At 38.7% G+C, this 19722-nt stretch overlaps 1 protein-coding gene across 7 annotated transcripts in view; it reads right to left on the reverse strand.

Annotated features, from left to right (window-relative positions):
* NRXN3 (neurexin 3) overlaps positions 1 to 19722 on the reverse strand; it is a 2203380-nt gene that overhangs the window by 165292 nt on the left and 2018366 nt on the right. For 3 of the 7 annotated variants that reach the window (XM_006884636.1, XM_006884635.1, XM_006884637.1), the window contains one exon: positions 3072 to 3102. The exons of the other annotated variants lie outside the window; for them this stretch is intronic. In XM_006884636.1, the coding sequence (XP_006884698.1) occupies positions 3072 to 3102 (31 nt within the window). The remainder of the gene's footprint in view (positions 1 to 3071; positions 3103 to 19722) is intronic. 7 annotated transcript variants of the gene reach the window in all.

A 19722-nucleotide genomic window follows, 5' to 3' on the forward strand; every position in this document is an offset into this window, starting at 1 on the left:
TGAGGCAGTACTCCATCGCTTCTGCAGAGGAGAGCTTAGTAGAATTGTTGTGAGTGTGAGCTAAACTAATAAACAATAAATTGCTTCACTCATCTAAAGATCTAGGAAACGACAGACAACCTTTAACTTCATGTGGATAGCTTATAAAGGTTGCTCGTGGAATCTATCATTCCCACACTTTTGGGAGGCAGGGAAATCCAGAATATGTTATGTAGCACTTTTCCTCCAGACCAAAGGGAAGAGAAAATTAGCACAATAGGACATCTCTTTTTTTTTATCTTTTTTTTTCTGCCATAAAACAGCAATGAGAACATAAGGATCATTCACAGTAGATGAAATAAAGTCAAAGAAGAGAGGAAAGAGACACAGGGCCAATGCAATTCCTTAACCTCAAAGGTTAGGCCCGCTGATGTTTTTCTTACATCTAACCACCTGTGGGCATACGCAGGGCTGCGGTGTGACCTGCAATGAACAATTGGTTTGGGATGAGCTCCTCTGGAGTTAGGTCATTCAAGGGGCTCACCTCGCAAGCTAGTTGGCTTCCTTGCTACGGAAGTCACCATGCTTTGCGCTTTTCTGAAAAGTTTAAAGTGGCTTCAAGTGACAAAGACCTGCTGGATAGGTTTAAGAAAAGAATGTATTTCCGAAATTAGAACCTCTGGTATGCCTGGCTTGACTAGCCAGCAGCCACCAAGGACCTTTAATATTGAACGTTCAGATTTCTTTTATAAAGATGATACATTATCAAGTCTTATAAAATGGTAATTAAGGGGGCATTGTATATCAATGAAGGGATTTTTCTTTTACTTTTCAAAGAGAAGAGTGAATTGGAGGGGAGGGGTGGGGCAGGAAGAAAAATGCAACAATGAATGAGTGGAAATCCAAAATCTCTGTAAATGTCCATTAAAATTAATAAAAAAATTTATTAAATACAAAAAAATGGTAATTAACCAGAAGGCAAGCAACTGGAAGTGCCTGGCGGATGCAAATGGAGAACATACTTGGCTATTAATTGCAGGTTTGAGTATTTGATTCACTTACAAGTGTCTCAGAAGATATACTTTGCTGCCAACTTCGACAAAAATCTGTCATTGAAAACGATGCGGAGCCATTTTTCCTTGTTACACAAGGAGTTTCCATGACGTGTAACCACCTTGACAAAGCCTGTTTGATTTTTCCTAATCAATGAAAGGTTGAAGCGCATGCCATTTCTTACTGTGATTGCAGTGCCACTCATCTTTTTTTGGAGAAATAAACAAACATTAAGAAAAGTTCTATCAGAAATCTCTTACAGGGAACAAATGTCTAGGAATACAGGAAGACCAGTAGGGATTTTGTTACTTTCCTCCATGCTTTGTGTTTCTGCAGCTAAATCGAGCATCAGTAATAAAGCAAACAAGCAAACAAAAAAGTAACTTAGACAATGTGCCAAGCATTGCACCAGGCACTTTATTAAAGTTAATAACATCTTACTATCTTTTTAGTGAGTGTGTGTAAAGTCAAGCAGCTTCCCATTTTCCTTATGAATCAGGGTGAAATCTCTCTCAGGGAGGAGTGCTAGGGAATGGCAAAGGACACACTGACAAAGGAGATTAATCAGAACTGGCTTTGACAAGCACTGTGGCAATGGGACAATTAAAACAGACTTTCAAGGGGGGGAAAAAGAGGAACAAACTGGGGGGAGGGTAGAGAAAATAGTGCAACAATGAATGAATGGAAACCCCAAATCTCTGTAAATGTTCATTAAAATTAATAAAATTTAATAAAAAAAAGAAATGTAAAGAAAGTAGTAAAAAAAAAAGAACAATATACAAAAGTTCTACATTTCATTCTATTACATTGTATCATCAAACTAATTATTCCTGTTCTAGTTTTTCTGTTTAACTTAAACCATTCTCACTTTCTGCTAACATTCTCATCTATAGTTTGCCAGTTTGGCCTCCAATAGATGGCCACTAAGGGTAATAATTAATAACTAATTTATAAGGAATACACCAGGGATGTGTCCTATCTCCATATCTTTTCAACCTATATGCAGAACAGATTATCCAGGAAGCTGGGTTCTATGAAGAGAAATGTGGGGTCAGGATTGGAGGAAGATGCATCAATAATCTACATTATGCAGTTGACACAACCCTGCTTGCTGAAACTGAAGAGGACCTGAAGCACTTGCTGCAGAGGGTCAAGTACTGCAGCCTTTAATATGGATTGAGCATCAATATCAAGAAAACAAAGATTTTCACCACTGGGCCAATTGGCAGCATAAGGATGGATGGTAAAGAGATTGAGATTGTTCGCAGATTTAGTTTGCTTTGCTCCACAGTCAACACTCTTGGCAGGAAATTGAAAGATGTATTATGATGGGAAAGTCTGCTGTTAGTTCAGATATATAGATCTATGTTGTTGTTATGTGCTGTCGAGTCACCTGTAACTCACAGTGACCCTATGTCCAACAACCCTAAACCCTGCTATATAGATATAAAGATTCATACATACATACACTATCATGGATTGAATTATACTCTCCCCCAAGTTCATGTGAATAATAAAGCAATATTCTTCCACTACCCATAGCATTTTTATGTCAATTTAAAGAAGTGTATGTGTGATTCATGTCACGGTATTTTCAACTATTCTCTATGCATCTTAGTGTTGGATATTCAATAAGGAAGACCAATGAAGAATCAATACCATTAAATTTTAGTGTTGGAAATAAGTATTAGTTATCTTATATGGTGTTAGGACTTTTGAACACTACTTTTCTAGCCATTGCCTTATCCCTATGGGGTCATGGTCTTCAGCCGCCTCAACTGCAGATACATGGCTCACCTATTGCTCAGTGTGTTCAACATCATCAACAGCTGTAGGACTAATATAAAAGGAAGAGCTGGCCAGACTGTGGATAGACTGACAAGGCATAGTATAATAGAGACCTGCAGACAAAACCAGAGTTAAAGCTTTCACTCCCTGGAAGATTTAAGGAAGAATTAACTTGTGATTGTTAGGAGACAAAGTTTTCTGGATAACTGAAGAAACGACAGGCTTCTTGCATTTGTGTTGCTAGATTGAACCTGGATTTTTACTTGTTGACTGAGAAACTGTCTGGACTAATTAAGAAATTGTATCTTCCTGTTAACCTAGATTGGAACTTCTGTTCACTCTACCTGGAATTTCACTCTTTGCTCCCCTTTACCTCCAATACCCCTCAACCTGTTTCCTTAATAAATCACCTAATTCAGAATAAAGTCATGTTCGTGAGTCATTGACATTGAATTTTGGACCCAGTGATTAGTCAAAGTAGGTGCAGGAAGTTGGGGCAGCGGGGCACGAATATCTCTGACTTTGTGGCTATTTGTGTGATACAGTAGATACTAATAATGGGGACAATTCCCCTTTGTGGAGGTAGTAGAGGTAATCCTCACTATGCTATTGTTCCTTTTGCACCAATCGCATGTCAAAAATACAAACAAATGTGTCTTGAAGGAAGTGAAATCAGAGTGCACCTTAGAGGCAATGCTGGTGAAATCTCATATATTTTGGGCATTTTAGGAGGAATCAGTCTGTAGAGTGAGGAATCACACTACCGAAAGTAGAAGATGAGCAAGACAGAAGATGGGCTTGAGCATGGTAGAGAAGATGGCACAAGTTAGGACAAGGTTTAGATCTGTTCTTCATGGAGTCTCTAGGAGTAGTAATCAATCCAATACTGTCTAACAATAATATTATATGGAAATTGTTCTTGTTCCCCATAATCTGCTAAACTACATAATTGTAAAATGATTAAGGGTCATATACAACATTTCTTAGTGTCATCACAGCCCTAAACCCATCTCTAGGGTATGGTCTGCTACATCTTTGCTTCCCCAGAGAAAAAAAGGAACTAAAATGAATGGCAAAAAGCTGCAATGCAATCATGAGGGTACATGGTTCAAAGTCCACAGCTGCTCCGTGGGAAAAGAATCGGCAATCTCCTCCTGTGTGATTAACCGTTTCTGAAAACCCTCTGGAAGGTCAGCTATGGGTCAGTTCCAACTCTACAGTATACAACAAAGTGAATTAAGAGAGAAAATCTTAGAAACCACTAAAAAGCATCACAAGGATACAGTAGGCCCTTTTGTACTCAGGTCCCAACCCTGGTTCACCTGAAAACCAAAGAAAACCAAAGAACACCAAGCCAACCAGAGAAAAGAAGGACCTTCCAACAGAGATGATGCAGACAGAGGGCCTTTCCTTAGAACTGGAACTCTGAATTTCCATTTCATTAAGAATGCTGTTGGAATGGTGGTCAGAAACAAATTTTATCTATAAATAGCTTAGGAAAATATTGAATTTGAGAAGTCTTCCAATTTATGAACACAGAATACTCTTCCATTTGCGTAGGTCTTTTGTCAGTCTCTTGTGTAATAGTAGTGTCCTACATTTTTAATGTTATTAGTTTATTACATTTCTGGAGCTACTAAAAATACTATTGTTTTCTTGATCTTTTTTTGGGGGGGCATAGGTTTTTAATTTTACCAACACTGCTGCAAGTATAGGAACAAGGTAACTTGGCTCAGTCACGCAGCTCCTTCTTGATGCTGGAATTGGATGTAAGTCTGCATGACCTCAAGGATGTTCTCTTTCTCTTGTCACATATCTCATGTATTTCAGGATCAAAATAATGAAGCTTCTATATACTGCATGAACTTGAATCTTCTGAGAATAACAGCACCTATATTTAGTGTACTGAATTTCAAAAAGCCTAGGAAATTTTTCAACAGGGGACCAAACAAAAGGTGTTTTTTCACCTTAGATTTTTAACATATTTCATAAGTCAAGCCTGGCTTTCCTCAACTCCAAATCTGGAATTAATAGGATTAGATAACATAAAACTCAGTGTGTGGCATAATATTTGGTAATTCTAGAATGATATCATACAGACATAGTATCTTAATGTTCTGACAAAGAAAACATTAATATCTAACTCATATCCAGTGTCAACTAATGAGATAATTGAAAAACCGTTAATACAAGAAAGCTTCTCCAATGACTACAAGTAGTATGAGAAGAATTACTTATGTTTACAATTAAAACAAGCTTCTGAGCTGCTATTGAGTTCATCTATTTTTCTTGTTGTTGATTGCCTTAGAGTTGAGCACAACTCACATAACAACCCTATGAACAAAAGAACTGAAGCCCCTCTACAACTATCGACATTTATCAAAGTTCATAGTTTCCGGAAGCATGCTATTGAGGAAGTGGATGCTACTCCTGCTTCCAAGCCTGTCATAGTCTGTTATTGTTGTTATATGCCATTGAGTTGCCTGCAATGTATAGTGACCCTAAGTACAGCAACCCTGAACCTGTCCCTGTCCTGAGCCAGTCTCACTAACTCTGACACACCAACCCCCATTGCCCGAGTTACAGTCCATCTCATCCCAGGTCTTCCTTTCCTGCGCCATCTGTCCATGGTTCTGAGCATGATGTCCTTCTCCACAAACTGATCTCTCCTGGCCATGTGCCCAAAGTAAAGGAGGAGGAGTTTCAAAGTCTTAGCCTCCAAGGGCCGACTTGGTTTCACCCTCTCCAAGACATACACATTTGTTTTCTTGGCAATCCATGGTATGTTTAAGACTCTTCTCCAGCATCACAACTCAAAGGCATCTATTCTCCTTCTGTCATCTTAGACATTATCCAACTCTCTGAAGCATGACAAGTAATTGAGAAGACCATGGCCCAGTTAGGTACACCTTCATTTAAAAATGGCTAGAACAGTACAGAGATAGGGAAATGTCAGAAGTTCAAGCAAGAATTAGAAGAGGCCATGGCACAAGGGATATAATTACTGATGTCAAATGGATCCTAGCTCAAAGTAAGGAATACCAGAAGAATGTCTGTTTGTTCTTTATTGACTATGCAAAGGCACTTGACTGTGTGGACTGAAAATAGTACATTAGTTATTGTTTTCTTTTGTTAATTTTTAAAAAAAATTAGTTTGTCTTTAGGATAATTTTAAAGAAATATTGACCCTGTATTAAAAAGTTTGGTGTTTTAAATGAAAACAAAAAATAATAAAATTTCTTTCCAATACAGTCTGGAAAGAGCATGGATAGGATTTTGAATTCTAAGCAATATTGTATTGCTCTAAAATAGTCCCTTTCCTTTTAATAACTGCTTCCTTCAATTCTCAGCAGTGTGCATATTGGGAAATGTGATGTCTGGAATTGGAAAGTTAGAGGTCAGGTTTCTGCTCTGCATGAGCAGACAGACCCTTGAGTCTTTACATTTTCAAAACTTATTTTTTTTCTTTTATAAACACACAAACATATGAATTTTCTGTGTGCATTTTAGCTCAAAATCCCATTCATTTAGGATTCTGTTTTGTCTTCTAGCTGTAATTATGGAACATTTCTGGAATAAGTCCATCTTTGCAATTTTTTCAAAGAGGCTCAAAACTTACTTTCTAGACTGCAAATACTTGCTAACCTTTTTCTTTCTCTCTCATTTTTCCTTTCCAATACCAAGTCTTACATTTTCTGTTGAAGTACATGAAAATTTGACGTGCAAATTGATGAAATTATCCTGTGTCTTAGCCATACAAACAGATTCATTTTGTAGCATTTGCTCAAACAGCTTTTATACTAAGGTTGTGTAAATCAGATTTAAATATAAATAGCACACTATGGAAACTCATCAGAAGTGTATTACATAGGGAGTGCTCATATCTCAATCACTAGCTTATGAATTACACGTTTGAAAACCTCTATATCAAATTTAAAAAGAGATAACAATAAAATGGTAACTGATGACCACTTACACACAAAGGGACTTCAAAAATCTCATCAGTAAGGATATGTCTACTTTCAGTGACTTGGCCCCGAGAGTTTAAATTCATAATGCTTCCTTAGACCAAATAGCCAAGACGCCTCAAGCACAAGAAATGGAGTCAGGGAGAAAGACAGTCAATTCCTTTGATATTTTCAATTAATCCTTTTCTAGCTCAACTCATAGATCTCTAAGTCACAACACTGATCCCATTCAAATTTACTTTGTTAAAGAAATTACATGAAGGAACAGAAAAATTTTACCTAGATCTCTGGATGTGAAGCAGTAAATACAGAGAGAGAGAGAAACAAGCATAGAGCAGGAATCTTCCTCTTGAAAAGACTGCAACTGTTTCTCCAAAGTGTGTCCACATTTCACCTCCATAAGCTCCCTGGGATTCAAATTTGTCACTGTAGGAGCCTTCTGACAGCTTCTTTAAATGCCTCTAGGTAGAGTTATGAATCAGATTATCTTTGTACCTCAGAACGATTCTCCTTCAGGCCATTCCCATGTGCATAAAAGTGCACCCAGACGCCAGCACCCAACTGCACTGTCATTTTTCCCCTTCTAGACTCTCTGTCAAAAAGCACGGTAGAATTATGGCTTTATAAATTTACTGCAAATGAGTTCCAGTAACAAGAAAAATGGGTGTTGTTTATTCATAAGGTATGCCAAACCATTAGCAAGAACATAAGGCTGCTGACATTGCTTATTTCAACTTTTCAGTGAAATTTCACAAAACCATGCTCTGGAAATGTTGCATTTTTCTTTAACCACTTGGATTGGAACAGGAAAGTCAATGGGGGAGATCGATAGGGCAGGTTGGAGCAGGACCCCACCTAGCCCAGCTCAACGGTACTCAATGCTAGTTTTTGTGATTGTTTTTGGAGGTCATCAAGTTGTCTCTGACTCATGACGATAAAGGAGCAACAGTGGTTGCACTGCCAATCAGGAAACATGTGGTTTCAATCTACCAGACGCTCCATCAGAGAAAGATGGTCAGTCTCCTCCTGTGTGACTTCCCCTAATAACAGGGTCAGTTATGAGTCGGTTCTGACTCAATAGTATATAACAACAACAAAAGAATGATGATAGGTAAACCAGAAGGAAACTACTGCTCAGTCCTACACCATCCCCAAAATTACTGATGTTGGAGTACATTGAGCTACAGGGTCAGTTCATCTCATTGAAGGTCTTCCTCTTTTTTGCTGACTCTGCTTCACCCTGGGTACCAGCAGTTCAGCAGTAATGAGTAACATTGCACCGAGAAAGTCTGCAGATAGGGACCTATGGCTAATGTCAGTTTAAGGACTCAGATGCATCTGATTCAGGCCATGGTCTTTTTGTTCACTTGCTATGCATCTGAAGGCAGAACAATGAATAAGGATGACAAAAGAATTGATGCGTTTGAGCTGTGGTGTTGGAAAAGAGTGCTGAGCATCCTATGAATGGCCAAAAGAATAAATAAAATATCTTGGAGAGGGTGCAGCCGAGTGATCTTTGGAGGAAAGAATAATGAGGCTTCTTCGCCTCACATACTTTGGGCATGTTGCTAGGAGGGGCTATTCCTTGGAGAGGGGCATAATGCTGGGAAGGGTGGTGGGTCAGTGAAGGTGAAAATACTCAACCAGATGGATTGACATGGTGACTGCTGCAATGGGCTCTTGTGGGTCAAGAAGTGTGGGGATGGCATAGGATAGAATAGGGTTCAGATCTATTGTTCATAGGGTCACTGAGTCATACCTGACTTGATGGCACCTAACAGCAACAACAACTGCTTTATCAAGCACAATATTCTTTTCCCAGAAACTAGACTCTCTTGATGGCATGTGCAGAATTGGAGACAGTTTCACCATATCTACTAAAGCATTCTGGCTGCACGTCTCGCTCAATTTGTTTGTTCTCCTAGTAGTCTTTGGTGTCCCCGTCTTGAGTTGGTTATCCATCTCAGCGGAGTTCATTCTGAACTCAGGGTGATGGCATGCGTGCCAGAGTAAAACTAACTGATGAGGATTCAAAAGCAGCATTTCCTGAAATAGACTTCCAGGCCTTTCTTTTGAGGATTCTCTAAATGGTGTTAAATCCCTAACCCATTGGTCAGCAAACTTGTTTGTAAATCATTCCCACCACACAACAGAGTAACAAATAGAATTTAGACTTCCATGTCTAATCTTATGCTCCCCATACAACAGTTAATGGGAATGGGAATAGAGTAGGATTGGACATTGGGATATCAGATATCTTTGACTGAGATAATGTTAAAAGGGAAATCACCCACCAACCATCAATTTCATTAAGAAAGAAACTCCGGCAATGAATCTGTGTCTAAAATCCAAATTCTGGGGAAATGAAAACAAAGGCAGGCTCCGGGGCCAACACTTCCCAAGCTCACATGTCACTTCTGCCCTGTTGTGTTATGTAAAAGGGAAATTGTGAAATGTATGCCAGTCTAAAAGGTCCAGAGGTGTTCTAAATTGCTTGCCTCGTATCATACGTTTACCAATTTTTCAAGGTCAAAATCAGTTATTCTAAGTAACCATGGTGAAACCAAGATGACACTTCCTCCAGAGCCTGCTGGGCAATCCATTCAATCATGGTGATGAGTACAGGTAATTAGGTTTCACGCTCTCATCCCAAGCTTACATGCATATCTCTTCATTAACGCTACCTCTCTTTTCCCTCATCTAGTTACCTCAAATGCTATGGTCAAACTCTTCTCCCCCTATTAAGTCTTCTTAGACTTGTTGAGCCTTCACTATCATCATCAAATTCAATTCTTTTACCTGAGTGTGACTGATACCACTCAATGTAGTGTGTGCCTGTTAAGTTCTTCCTAAATGACATCCTTCTATTAGAACTACAGCTTTGTACCTACTATAAAGTTTTGCATGTATTAAATGCACAAAAGAAAATGCTTTGTTCCTAATTCTTTGAAGAAGTGAAAAAAAACCTTATGCTTTTTAAGTAGCTTTCTTCAGATCTGTTGTTCAATAAGTTTCTACAGGTTGTACTCCACTTGACAGCACCTAACAACAATAACTCATAGTATATGGTCCAAGATTGGATCAAGTTTGGTAGGTTGCTTACAGGGTCACTGTGAGTTGTAGTCAACTTGATGGCACCTAATAACATGGTATTTAGAAGAGTATTCAAGAATGACTGGAACAGCACATGGACAGAGAACTACCAGAAATACAAGTTGGGTTTAGAAGAGGTCGTGACATTATCATTGATGTCAGATGGATCTTTGCTAAAAGCAGAGAATATCAGAGGATTGTCTGTGTTTCATTAACTATACAAAGGCGTTTGACCAATGGATAACAACACATTGTGGCTAACCCTAATGGGAATCCCAGAACACTTGACTGTGCTCATGTGACTCTTATACTTGGACCAGGAAGCCGTCCTCAGAATGGAGCGAGTGTGTCAGGGGTGCATCCTGTGTCTATATGTTTTCAATCTGTATGCAGAACATATTATTCAGAAAGCTGGACTTTATGAGGATGAATGTGGCATAAGGATTGGAGGAAGGACTCATCAATAACCTGCATTATACAGATGATACAACCTTGCACTCAGAAACTTAGAAGGACCTGAAGGGTTTGCTGCACAAGGTCAAAGACCTTGAATAAAGTCTTTAATATGGATTGAAGCTCAACATCAAGAAGACAAAAAATGTCACCACTGGCCAATTGGCAGGATCAAGATAGATGGAGAAGAGACTAAGGTTGTTGTTTTTGTGTGCATGTACCGTCAAATCAGATCTGACTGGTACAGGAGGAGATTGTCCCTCCTTCCCCGGCAAGACTAAGGTTGTTAACAACAAAACACTCTTGGTACCAGCAGTCAAAATACCAAAAGTCAGGGTCTTCTCCAAAGTGCTAGAGAGGAATGATGAAAGTCTGGAGACTAAGATGCACGTGATTCAGGCCATAGTCTTCACAATTACTTACTATGCATCAAAGAGCTGGACAGTGGCTGGGGATGACAGAAGAAGAGATAATAGCTTTGAGTTGTGGTGCTGGAGAAGACTATTGAACATACCATAGACAAACAAAACAAAAGAGAGAGAGAGAAAAAAAAAGGTTTATTCTGGAGAGGGTGAAACCAGGCTGCTCCTTGGAGGCAAGGATTTTGAAGCTTCACGAGATATACTTTGGGCATGTGGCCAGGAGGGACTAGTCCCTATCATGCTTGAAAGGGCAAAGGGATAGCTCAGAAGAGGAAGATTCTGGATAAGATAGATTGATACAGAAACTGAGGTAATGGAGATAGATGTGTCAGAGACAGTAAGATTGGCTCAGGATAAAGAAGAGTTCAGAGTTATTGTACATGGGGTCACTAGGAACCAAAGGTGATTAGATGGCATGTAACAACAACAACAATAACATGGAAATACACTAAGAAGTATTTTATTTACATATTCCAGTGTTTCTGGGATTTTATATTGTGTGATAGCATCATTTGTCTAGACTTATTGGACATTAGTAGCCCTCTTAACCTGCCTCACAAATAAGACCACTGAAAACATTCCTAGTGAGATAGATCGACAGCTGCGCCATGTTAATTCCACCTTGCGGTAATTCTCTGTACAGCATAATAAAAGAAGCTTGATCTTATGTCATTGTCATGATTTCCATTACATTTGAGTCGAGTATTGTGACTATTGTGACAATTCATCTGTCTCCCTGGCCTGCTTTGGTCCACTATTCTACTGCATAGGATGTGGTCCTAGAATAATTGATCTATCTGGATAATGCATTCAAAGGAAGTAAGCCATTCAACATTCTTTTATGACAATATTTTCCTTGACCGATTGCCAGCTCTTTCTTCTGAGTCTGGTGTTTGGTTTTGGTGTGTTTGTTTTTTTCCCCAAAAAACTCTATTGAAACCTGTCCACCATTTCAAACCCTGCTGGTATTTGAAACATAACTTACACAGCCCTCAATATCATAGAAACATGCAAATCATCCCAACACAATAAACAAACATGCTAGGAGAGATTTCCAGACATCATTTTTTTCACTGCAATTCTCTTTGGGAGTGGAATATTGCCTATTAATAAAATGTGCAAGTATTTTATTCATAATAATAAGTGCAGTATACCAGTTGCATAAATGTATGTTGTAAACTTTTCTGACTTCTGTAGCTCAGAAGTTCTTGCTGTTGTTATGTGTTGTTGAGTCATAGCAACCCTATATACAGCAACTCTGAAGGCTACCTTGTCTTGAGCCAGTCTCACAGTCTCTGACACATCTATCTACCCCTTTTGCCCGAGTTACTGTATCAGTCCAGGGTACTCAAGCTCATTCATCGTACTCAATGGCATAGTAGAGCCATCGTTGATTTGAGTGTCCTAGGAACAGTGCCACTTGTGTGTATCTTCACATGCTATAAATCTGAGAGAGGTTAGTCATATTTGTGCAGAGGTGCAGAGTGGGAAATAACTCACTTTCATCTCTAAAGAACCTGACAAGAAAGAGAATAAATGCTTTGGTAAGTTAATATTGTTCTTTCATTGAGGATGGAATACAATTTCATAGAAATCTGAATGCAGAGCCAAAAAAAAGAAAATACTAGATATGTTAGACTGTTCAAGACAATAAAAATGTTATGACCTGAGACAACATCAAGACCTGTGTGCTAGAGACCAACACGGTGGCATCACTCTTGTCATCTGCCACTTCTGTTGATTCGTGGTGTCCTTGACTCTTACTAAGCCTTTGAAAGAAAAAGGGAAAGTTTCACTCTCTCTTAGAGGTTCACTAGGTACCAGTGAAGAAAAGCAAACAAGTAAACACTTCCAGAAAAAGTAACAATTAGTTCTAAAGATGGCAATTTATCACACAGCTGTGAAGGGACGCAGGCGACACGGGGGTGCCCTTTTAGGTGGTGGTTCATTGCCATATCTGAAATTTCATTTGTCTCCTTTATACACACAAGCACAAAAGACTGGAAATGAAGACTTGGCAAAGGCAAAAACAAAGAGGAAGGAGGAATGAAAACTCTGCTCAGATTATTAATGGAGTGAACCGAAATTTCATGAATCTTAACACTCTGCTCTTGGCATGTGCAATTGATCATCTAAGACGCTACGATGCACTCAGCAATTAGGACAAACTCTAGACGAGGGAGGCTGGCCATGTGTCTTAAGGTTAAGCAGCTGGGCCATTGGCAAGCACTAGCAAGGGGGAAAATGTGCAGAAAGTACAGTTTGTATGCATTCTATTACATACTTATTTCTACCTCTCATTTCTATTTCTTCTGTTTTTATTCTCCTCTCCCATGAGGCATACAAAATTCATGGAATTTTTAATTATAAAAACAGAAGCCAACATCTAAAAAGCCAAAAAATGAATCCTCTACTCCCAAGTCAAATCCTACTTATAGTATTCCTATGTGACAGAATAGAAGTGATCTATAGGGTTTTCAAAGTTGCAAATCCTTATAGAAGCAGATTATCACATGTTTCTTAATAGAACAGCTGATGGATTTGAACCACTGAGCTTTTAGCTAGCAGTCAGGCACTTTATCAATTGGGCTTCCTTGATTCCTTTTCCCTTTGTAAAAGTAGAACAATTTCAAGTATTACCTATATTGACATATCTCTCTCCAGTTGTTGTTGTTATGTGTCCTCGAGTCACTTGCGACTCATAGCGACCCTATGTATAACAGCCCTAAACTCTGCTCTGTCCTGTGCCAATCACACTGTCTCCGATTACCACAGTCACTGAGTCAATCCACCTCCTGTGCTGTCCCTCCACCCTCCCAAGCATAATGTCCCTCTCCAAGGACTGGTCCCTCCTTACAACATGTCCAAAGTATATTAGACAGAACCTCAGAATCCTTGTCTCCAGGGAGCCGCCAAGTTTAACCCTCTCCAGGATGGATCTGTTTGTTTTCCTCACAGTCCATAGTACCCTCAATACTCTTCTCCAGCACCACAGCTCAAAGGCATCAATTCTCCTTCTATCCTCCTTAGTAATTGTCCAACTCTCTGATGCATACATAACATGTGATAGCAAAGACCATGGCCTTTGTAAGAACCACCTTCCCTCTGTAACTTGATTTGTGCCACTATTAGAACCTCTACTTGGAATATTATTGATTTTTAATTTTTGACTTATGTACTTTTAACTTGTTAGTTAAATTTGTGTCTTCTAGGCTGCAACACTTCCATGATACATCTTCAAGGATATGAACATGTATGGCTAAGCACAATTGATAACAGTGTATCTAAATTCCAAAATCAATCTCCATAATAGTCTGTGTTTCCCACTGCCAAAGGGGCCCTTTAGAGTAGTGAGAGAAGATCTTCACCCTGAAACCCACAGCGTCCCTTTTCAGCAGGAAGTAGGTAAGAGAATACGCCATCCCCTTTTCCTTATGAATCAGGGTGAAGTCTCTCTCAGGGAGGAGTGATAGGGAATGGCAAAGGACACAGTGACAAAGGAGATTAATCAAAACTGGCTTCGACAAAACTGGACAATTAAAACAGACATTCGGTGGGGGAAGAAGAATGAACTGGGGAGGAGGGTAGAGAAAACAGTGCAACAATGAATGAATGAAAATCTAAAATCTCTGTAAATGTTCATCAAAACTAATAAAATTTAATAACAATTTAAAAAAAAAAAGAAAGAAAAAAAAAGACCATGGCCTGTATCAGATGCACCTTAGTCTCCAGAGAGACACCATTGCTCTTCAGTACTTTGGAGAGGTCCCTAACAGCAGACTTTTCCATTGCAATTGCGAATCATCTAACCTGCAGATCCTCCTTGCTGGTGTTGTTAGGGGCCATCAAATCAAGTGTGACTCATAACCACCTTATAAGGAGCCATTGTGAAACCTGCCCTATCTTGTGCCATCCTCATCTCTGAGACATGAGAAGCCAAATATCAAATTAAATATTAATAATTAACCATATGCTGTATCTGGATATGAGGAAGGCATAAATACAAGCTGGAATTCCCCCTGAGACAGGTCACAGGGGTCAAGCACCAAGGCAGACCTAAGGGTTTCCACAATTCTTAGATTGTATGTACTAACCCCTCCCTCCTGAGATAAGCATAAGGTTGACTATGGAGAAAAACTCAGCTTCATTTGCAAAAGATTTCTCTTTGTGATTTACTTCCTGGTGATTCTCAATAAAGCCACAGAAAGATGTGGCTTAAGGGCTTCAGTTTTTCAAGATATTCACCCCCCTGCCTTTAGTCTCTCTGTTTTCTCCTCCATTCTTGGTATCCAGTCACTTTATTCTTTTCCCTTGGCCGACAACACTAAACATTAGATACCATTGCTGAAGTTACTGAGTGTCACTCTATCTCACTGGGGCTCTTCTTCTCCTTAACTGACCCTACATCTTTCCAAACATGATGTCCCTTTCCAAAGAATAGCCTCTCTTACCTACATGACCAAAGTATGAAAGAAGAAGCTTCATTATCCTTGCCTCTAAGGAGCACTCTGGCTGCACCCTTTCCAGGACATATCTGTTTGTTCTTTTGGCAGTCCACGCGTATTCAGTACTCTTTTGCAGCACCACAACCTAAAGGCATCAGTTCTTCTTCTGTAATCCTTATTCATTGCCCAGCTCCTCCTAAACTGGGGTATCTTCCTGACATGATAGGCAAGGGTGAGTATAGGCATCAATGCACACAAACTAATAAGCAAAATTCATTCAGAATCGTGATTATGAGAGACAACCAGATGGATTCCTTAATTTCAATAATTAAAAGAAAGCAAATTAATCTTAGGTGATGATAGCCTATAATCTAGGTACATTGATACCTTCAACCCATTTACTTATTATTTTTCTAACAAATGTGTTGGATGCCTACTAAATGATTGTGATAAGCAATTAGAGTATGACAGAATATATCTGCCCAAATGAAGCCTAAGCTCTACTACGAGAGGCAGATGTGAAAATGCAATTACAAAATCGTTACATTAATAGGATAAAAACAAATGGGAGAGGCACCTGGATCCCAGAGAAGAGAGCCCAAAAGAGACAGAATCTGAGTTGACTAACACAGGAAAACTAACTAGAGAAAAAGAGAGGCCTGATGGTCTAGCGGGCAAGGTATTGTGCTGCCCACACAAAGTTGTTCAGATCCACCAGATTCTCTGTGAGGAAGAAATACGGGCAATCGCCTCATGTACCATTACAGACTCTGAAAACCCACTGGAGAGTCAGCTATGAGTTGTTTCTGAATTAAGAGCCCATCACAATAACAACAGACAGAAAAGAAATGTGGAAAATTAGAGAGAAGTGTGTGTTCTCAGAAGAGATATCAACATGTTTATATGTTTGCAAAAAGGCATAAGAGAAAGGTTCATTTGGGGAAATACAATCAAATCATCATGGCTAAAGCATTACTGTGAAAGAGGAAGGGTTATGTAAGTTGAGACCAGAAACACAGGCAAATATAAGCATGAAGTATTGCCACACTAAAAATAGATTTTATACTGAAGGGAATGATAGGCCATTGGAGATTTTAAGTTAGGCTATGACTTTGTCAGACATGTGCTAAAAACAAACAAAAAAACCCCAAAACAACCCAAACACATCACCTTGCAGGCTTTGTGGAAACTACTGGAGATAATCCAGGTTGATGTTCAGGAATAATTTTTTTTTAATTTCTATTTTATTTTTATTTATATTTTTTTATTACTACAGTAATAAATTAGATAATGACAGCAAGATAGTAGAGGATGTTTTTCATAGTTATTAACTAGGTAAAGTTAGGTGTCAAGATGACTTCTATAAACTTCGCATACATTCCACAAGGTTATTGTTGTTGTTATTGGTGGTGGTGGTGCTAGGTACCATTGAGTACAATACAACCCATAGCAATCCTGTGAACAACAGATCTGAAGCCTAAACTATATATCCTGTGCCATCCTCATTTCTGACATACTTGATCCCATTGCTGCAGGCACTGTGTTAAGGTATGTACTTATTAATATCCATTTTACTCACGAAGCTTCACAAAGTAGCTTGGCTAAGGTACAATAAACTATTCAAGATATCATTGAAATCTTTGGTGTCTGACTTCAAAGTCGATTTTCTTCTCTCTCGTCGTGTTTCTCTCTATGACATTCTTAATGTGCTAAATCCTATGGATTAACAATGAGTAAATCCTGCTTCCACGCATCAGATAACTTAGAATCAGGAAACCATTAGAGACTTTGAACTCTCACACTCTGCCTCTTGCTTTAACACAAGCAGTAGGTTCTGGGATAGCTCTTTTATAATCTATGCACTCTTTCAGCCAAAAAAAAAATTAAAAAATTCCAATATTGAGTTTACAATTTTCCCTCTCTTGATTTCATCCCATTACCTAAGTAGTCTCTCGCTCTGCATGTGCCTGGCCACTTTCAAATATCTATAACCCGGTAATGTCATTTCCTCTGAGTTGTCACAGAGCCAGGCTATCCATATTTAGCTCCTTTAATCTTTCTTCATAAATCATCCCTTCAATTCCCCTAATCTTGCCTGTTGCTTCTGTCTGGCCAACCTCCAAGTTGTCTATATTTTGAAAGATTCTACAGAACCAAAAGATTCAGTGCTCTTATTAATAATTCTGCTTAAACATCATGCAGCTTTTTTTTTTTTACCATTTTAAGCCTTTTTTTATTGCTCGGGAAATTTTGCATGGAAATAACATTATATCTCCTAAGAAGCTTGCCTATGACAACTGCTTATTTCTCCAAGGAAGTTCACATACCAGACAGCTTCTATCTCAAAGCGTAATGATGTAGGAGAAGAAATGGAAGTATGATTAACAAACTCCTAGGCAGTAATGATATGGTTCAGAAATTAGTTGTATAGTAAGATCTTTGTTGTTCTTTCAAGGATGCAGGAGGGCTTAGGAAAAATAAAATAAAATTTATCTGCAAGGTGTTTCTAAATGGGATGCATCTATGACATTCTTATAGAGCTGATTTGCAGCTCTTTAAAAATAATTGACTATCTAATTAGAGAGATAGATCACATGGCTATAGAACACATATGTGGATAAATATTGCTTTTTATAGCCTCTTCTATCATAGATACAGAAACACACAGAACAAAATTCCCTCGGTATTTTAACTCTTGGTTTTCTCTGACTGTGTATATTTCTCCCCCTCCCCAAATGGGTCCTGAAACATGTCTGAAATGATCCCAACTTTAACCATTTGTTTATTTTCACTTAATTCCCTGATTCTCTAAAGATAAAAGTATCCCGTATTGCACATATACAGGTGGGTACCCTTCAGGAGAATTCTTTCTCTCTAGTATGTTGTTTGACATACTCTGATAAACTTAATAGTATAATAGTTTGTTGTTGTTGGTTTTGGTTTTTTTTTCTTTTGGCACATAACAACAACAACAACAACAACCCGTCCATAACTGCTTGAACTATTTCAACAAGGAAGGAAACAGGGGCACTGACTAGGAGCCTAATCAGAAAGGCATTGTACTATATGTTGGTTCTCCAGAGGTGTTGCTGTACTAAGCAGTGAATCAATATCTGCTTTGTTAGAAACATGGGTAAGGTATTTAACTCTCTGCCTCAATCAACCTCTCTCCAACATGAAAAGACACTTTGATATACATTGTGCACAGATGTTCTTCACAATAAGCAAACTAGCAAGTCTAACAGGTGGAGGCAGAGAGCAAGAGGGAAACCTAGCTGAGTTGCTAGAAGGACACAGAGTATGAAGAAGATGAGCAACTCACTAGAGTTACCATCTACATTGAGTCTTGAAAGAGCATTACTTTTCCAGGTGAGTAGAGTAGGTTACATAACAGAAACAAAAAGGGTAGCAATAGCTAATATCTACTGAGTTCACAGCAGATCCTCATTTTATCTTCTACAACTCTATGGAATCAGGGTTATCTTTATTACTCTTGTTTTATAGATGCTCTTAAGAATACTGTATGTGCCCAGATAGAAAGAAAAATACATCTAAAATTATAAAGGAGTGTGAATAGAGTGTTAGGTGCCTGTGAGGAATGTCAGTCAATGAGGAAGGAGGAAGTAGGGAGGGTCAATGTCTTAAATGTAAGATGTTCCCTGGAGCGTGGAATCATGGGAAAGATTTACTTTACAGTAAATATACATATTATTTGCTAAAGAGGTAGAATTAGGAACTGGAGCAATAAATGTTAAGACTGAGAGGAAGCTGAGCTTGGTCAAGAACAGTATTCTGTTCTACAAAGGCTTACAAGTCTTTGTAGTTGGGCATATGAATTGGAATCAAGTTAATGACAGAGGATTTGGGTTGGTGGGTGTTTGGTTTTTTTGGTTTGTTTTTTAATATGATATAGAAACCATAAATACAACAGAGTGAGTCATATTGGAGGGTGGTAATGAGAAGAAATGTATAGGCTAACGGAAAATTTGCCAAAGCCATATTTACGTAGAATAACTGGAAGTCATGGTCAACAAGTGAGTGATTAAGCTTTAGGGTGTCAAATATTTAGAGATTCCATGAAATGGCAAGATGCAGAGCTAGATAATCAAGAAGAGTTGCTGTGGAGAAGATAGCTTATGATCCCAGTTCAAGCTACTATTTTTCCTAATCTAAACTAATACAATAGTCACAGACCAGGTCTTGCATCTTTTCTTCTTGCTTTTCTCAGCATAGCAGACAGAAGTTTCTTTAACAAGTATCAGTCACATCAGGACACTCCACTATCTGATGTAGGCTAATGGTCTGTGATTATACTTTTCTAGGGCTTAAGAGTCCTTAAAGGAGTCAACCCCTGTCCACTTCTCAGATCTCAGATCAAACCAAATCTCCTCAACACTCCCAACTAGATATAACCTAAGGGTCTTTAGAGTAATGATTTCTGCTCTTACAAATGGTTTTCCCTTTGAGATTTCATGCTTGTGCCTTCTTATTCAAGTCTCAGCTTACATGTTTGTTGCTAAG

This window comes from Elephantulus edwardii, unplaced genomic scaffold, assembly GCF_000299155.1.
Source record: "Elephantulus edwardii isolate Elephantulus edwardi_28Jun2011 unplaced genomic scaffold, EleEdw1.0 scaffold00037, whole genome shotgun sequence".
NCBI classification, from domain to species: Eukaryota; Metazoa; Chordata; class Mammalia; order Macroscelidea; family Macroscelididae; genus Elephantulus; species Elephantulus edwardii.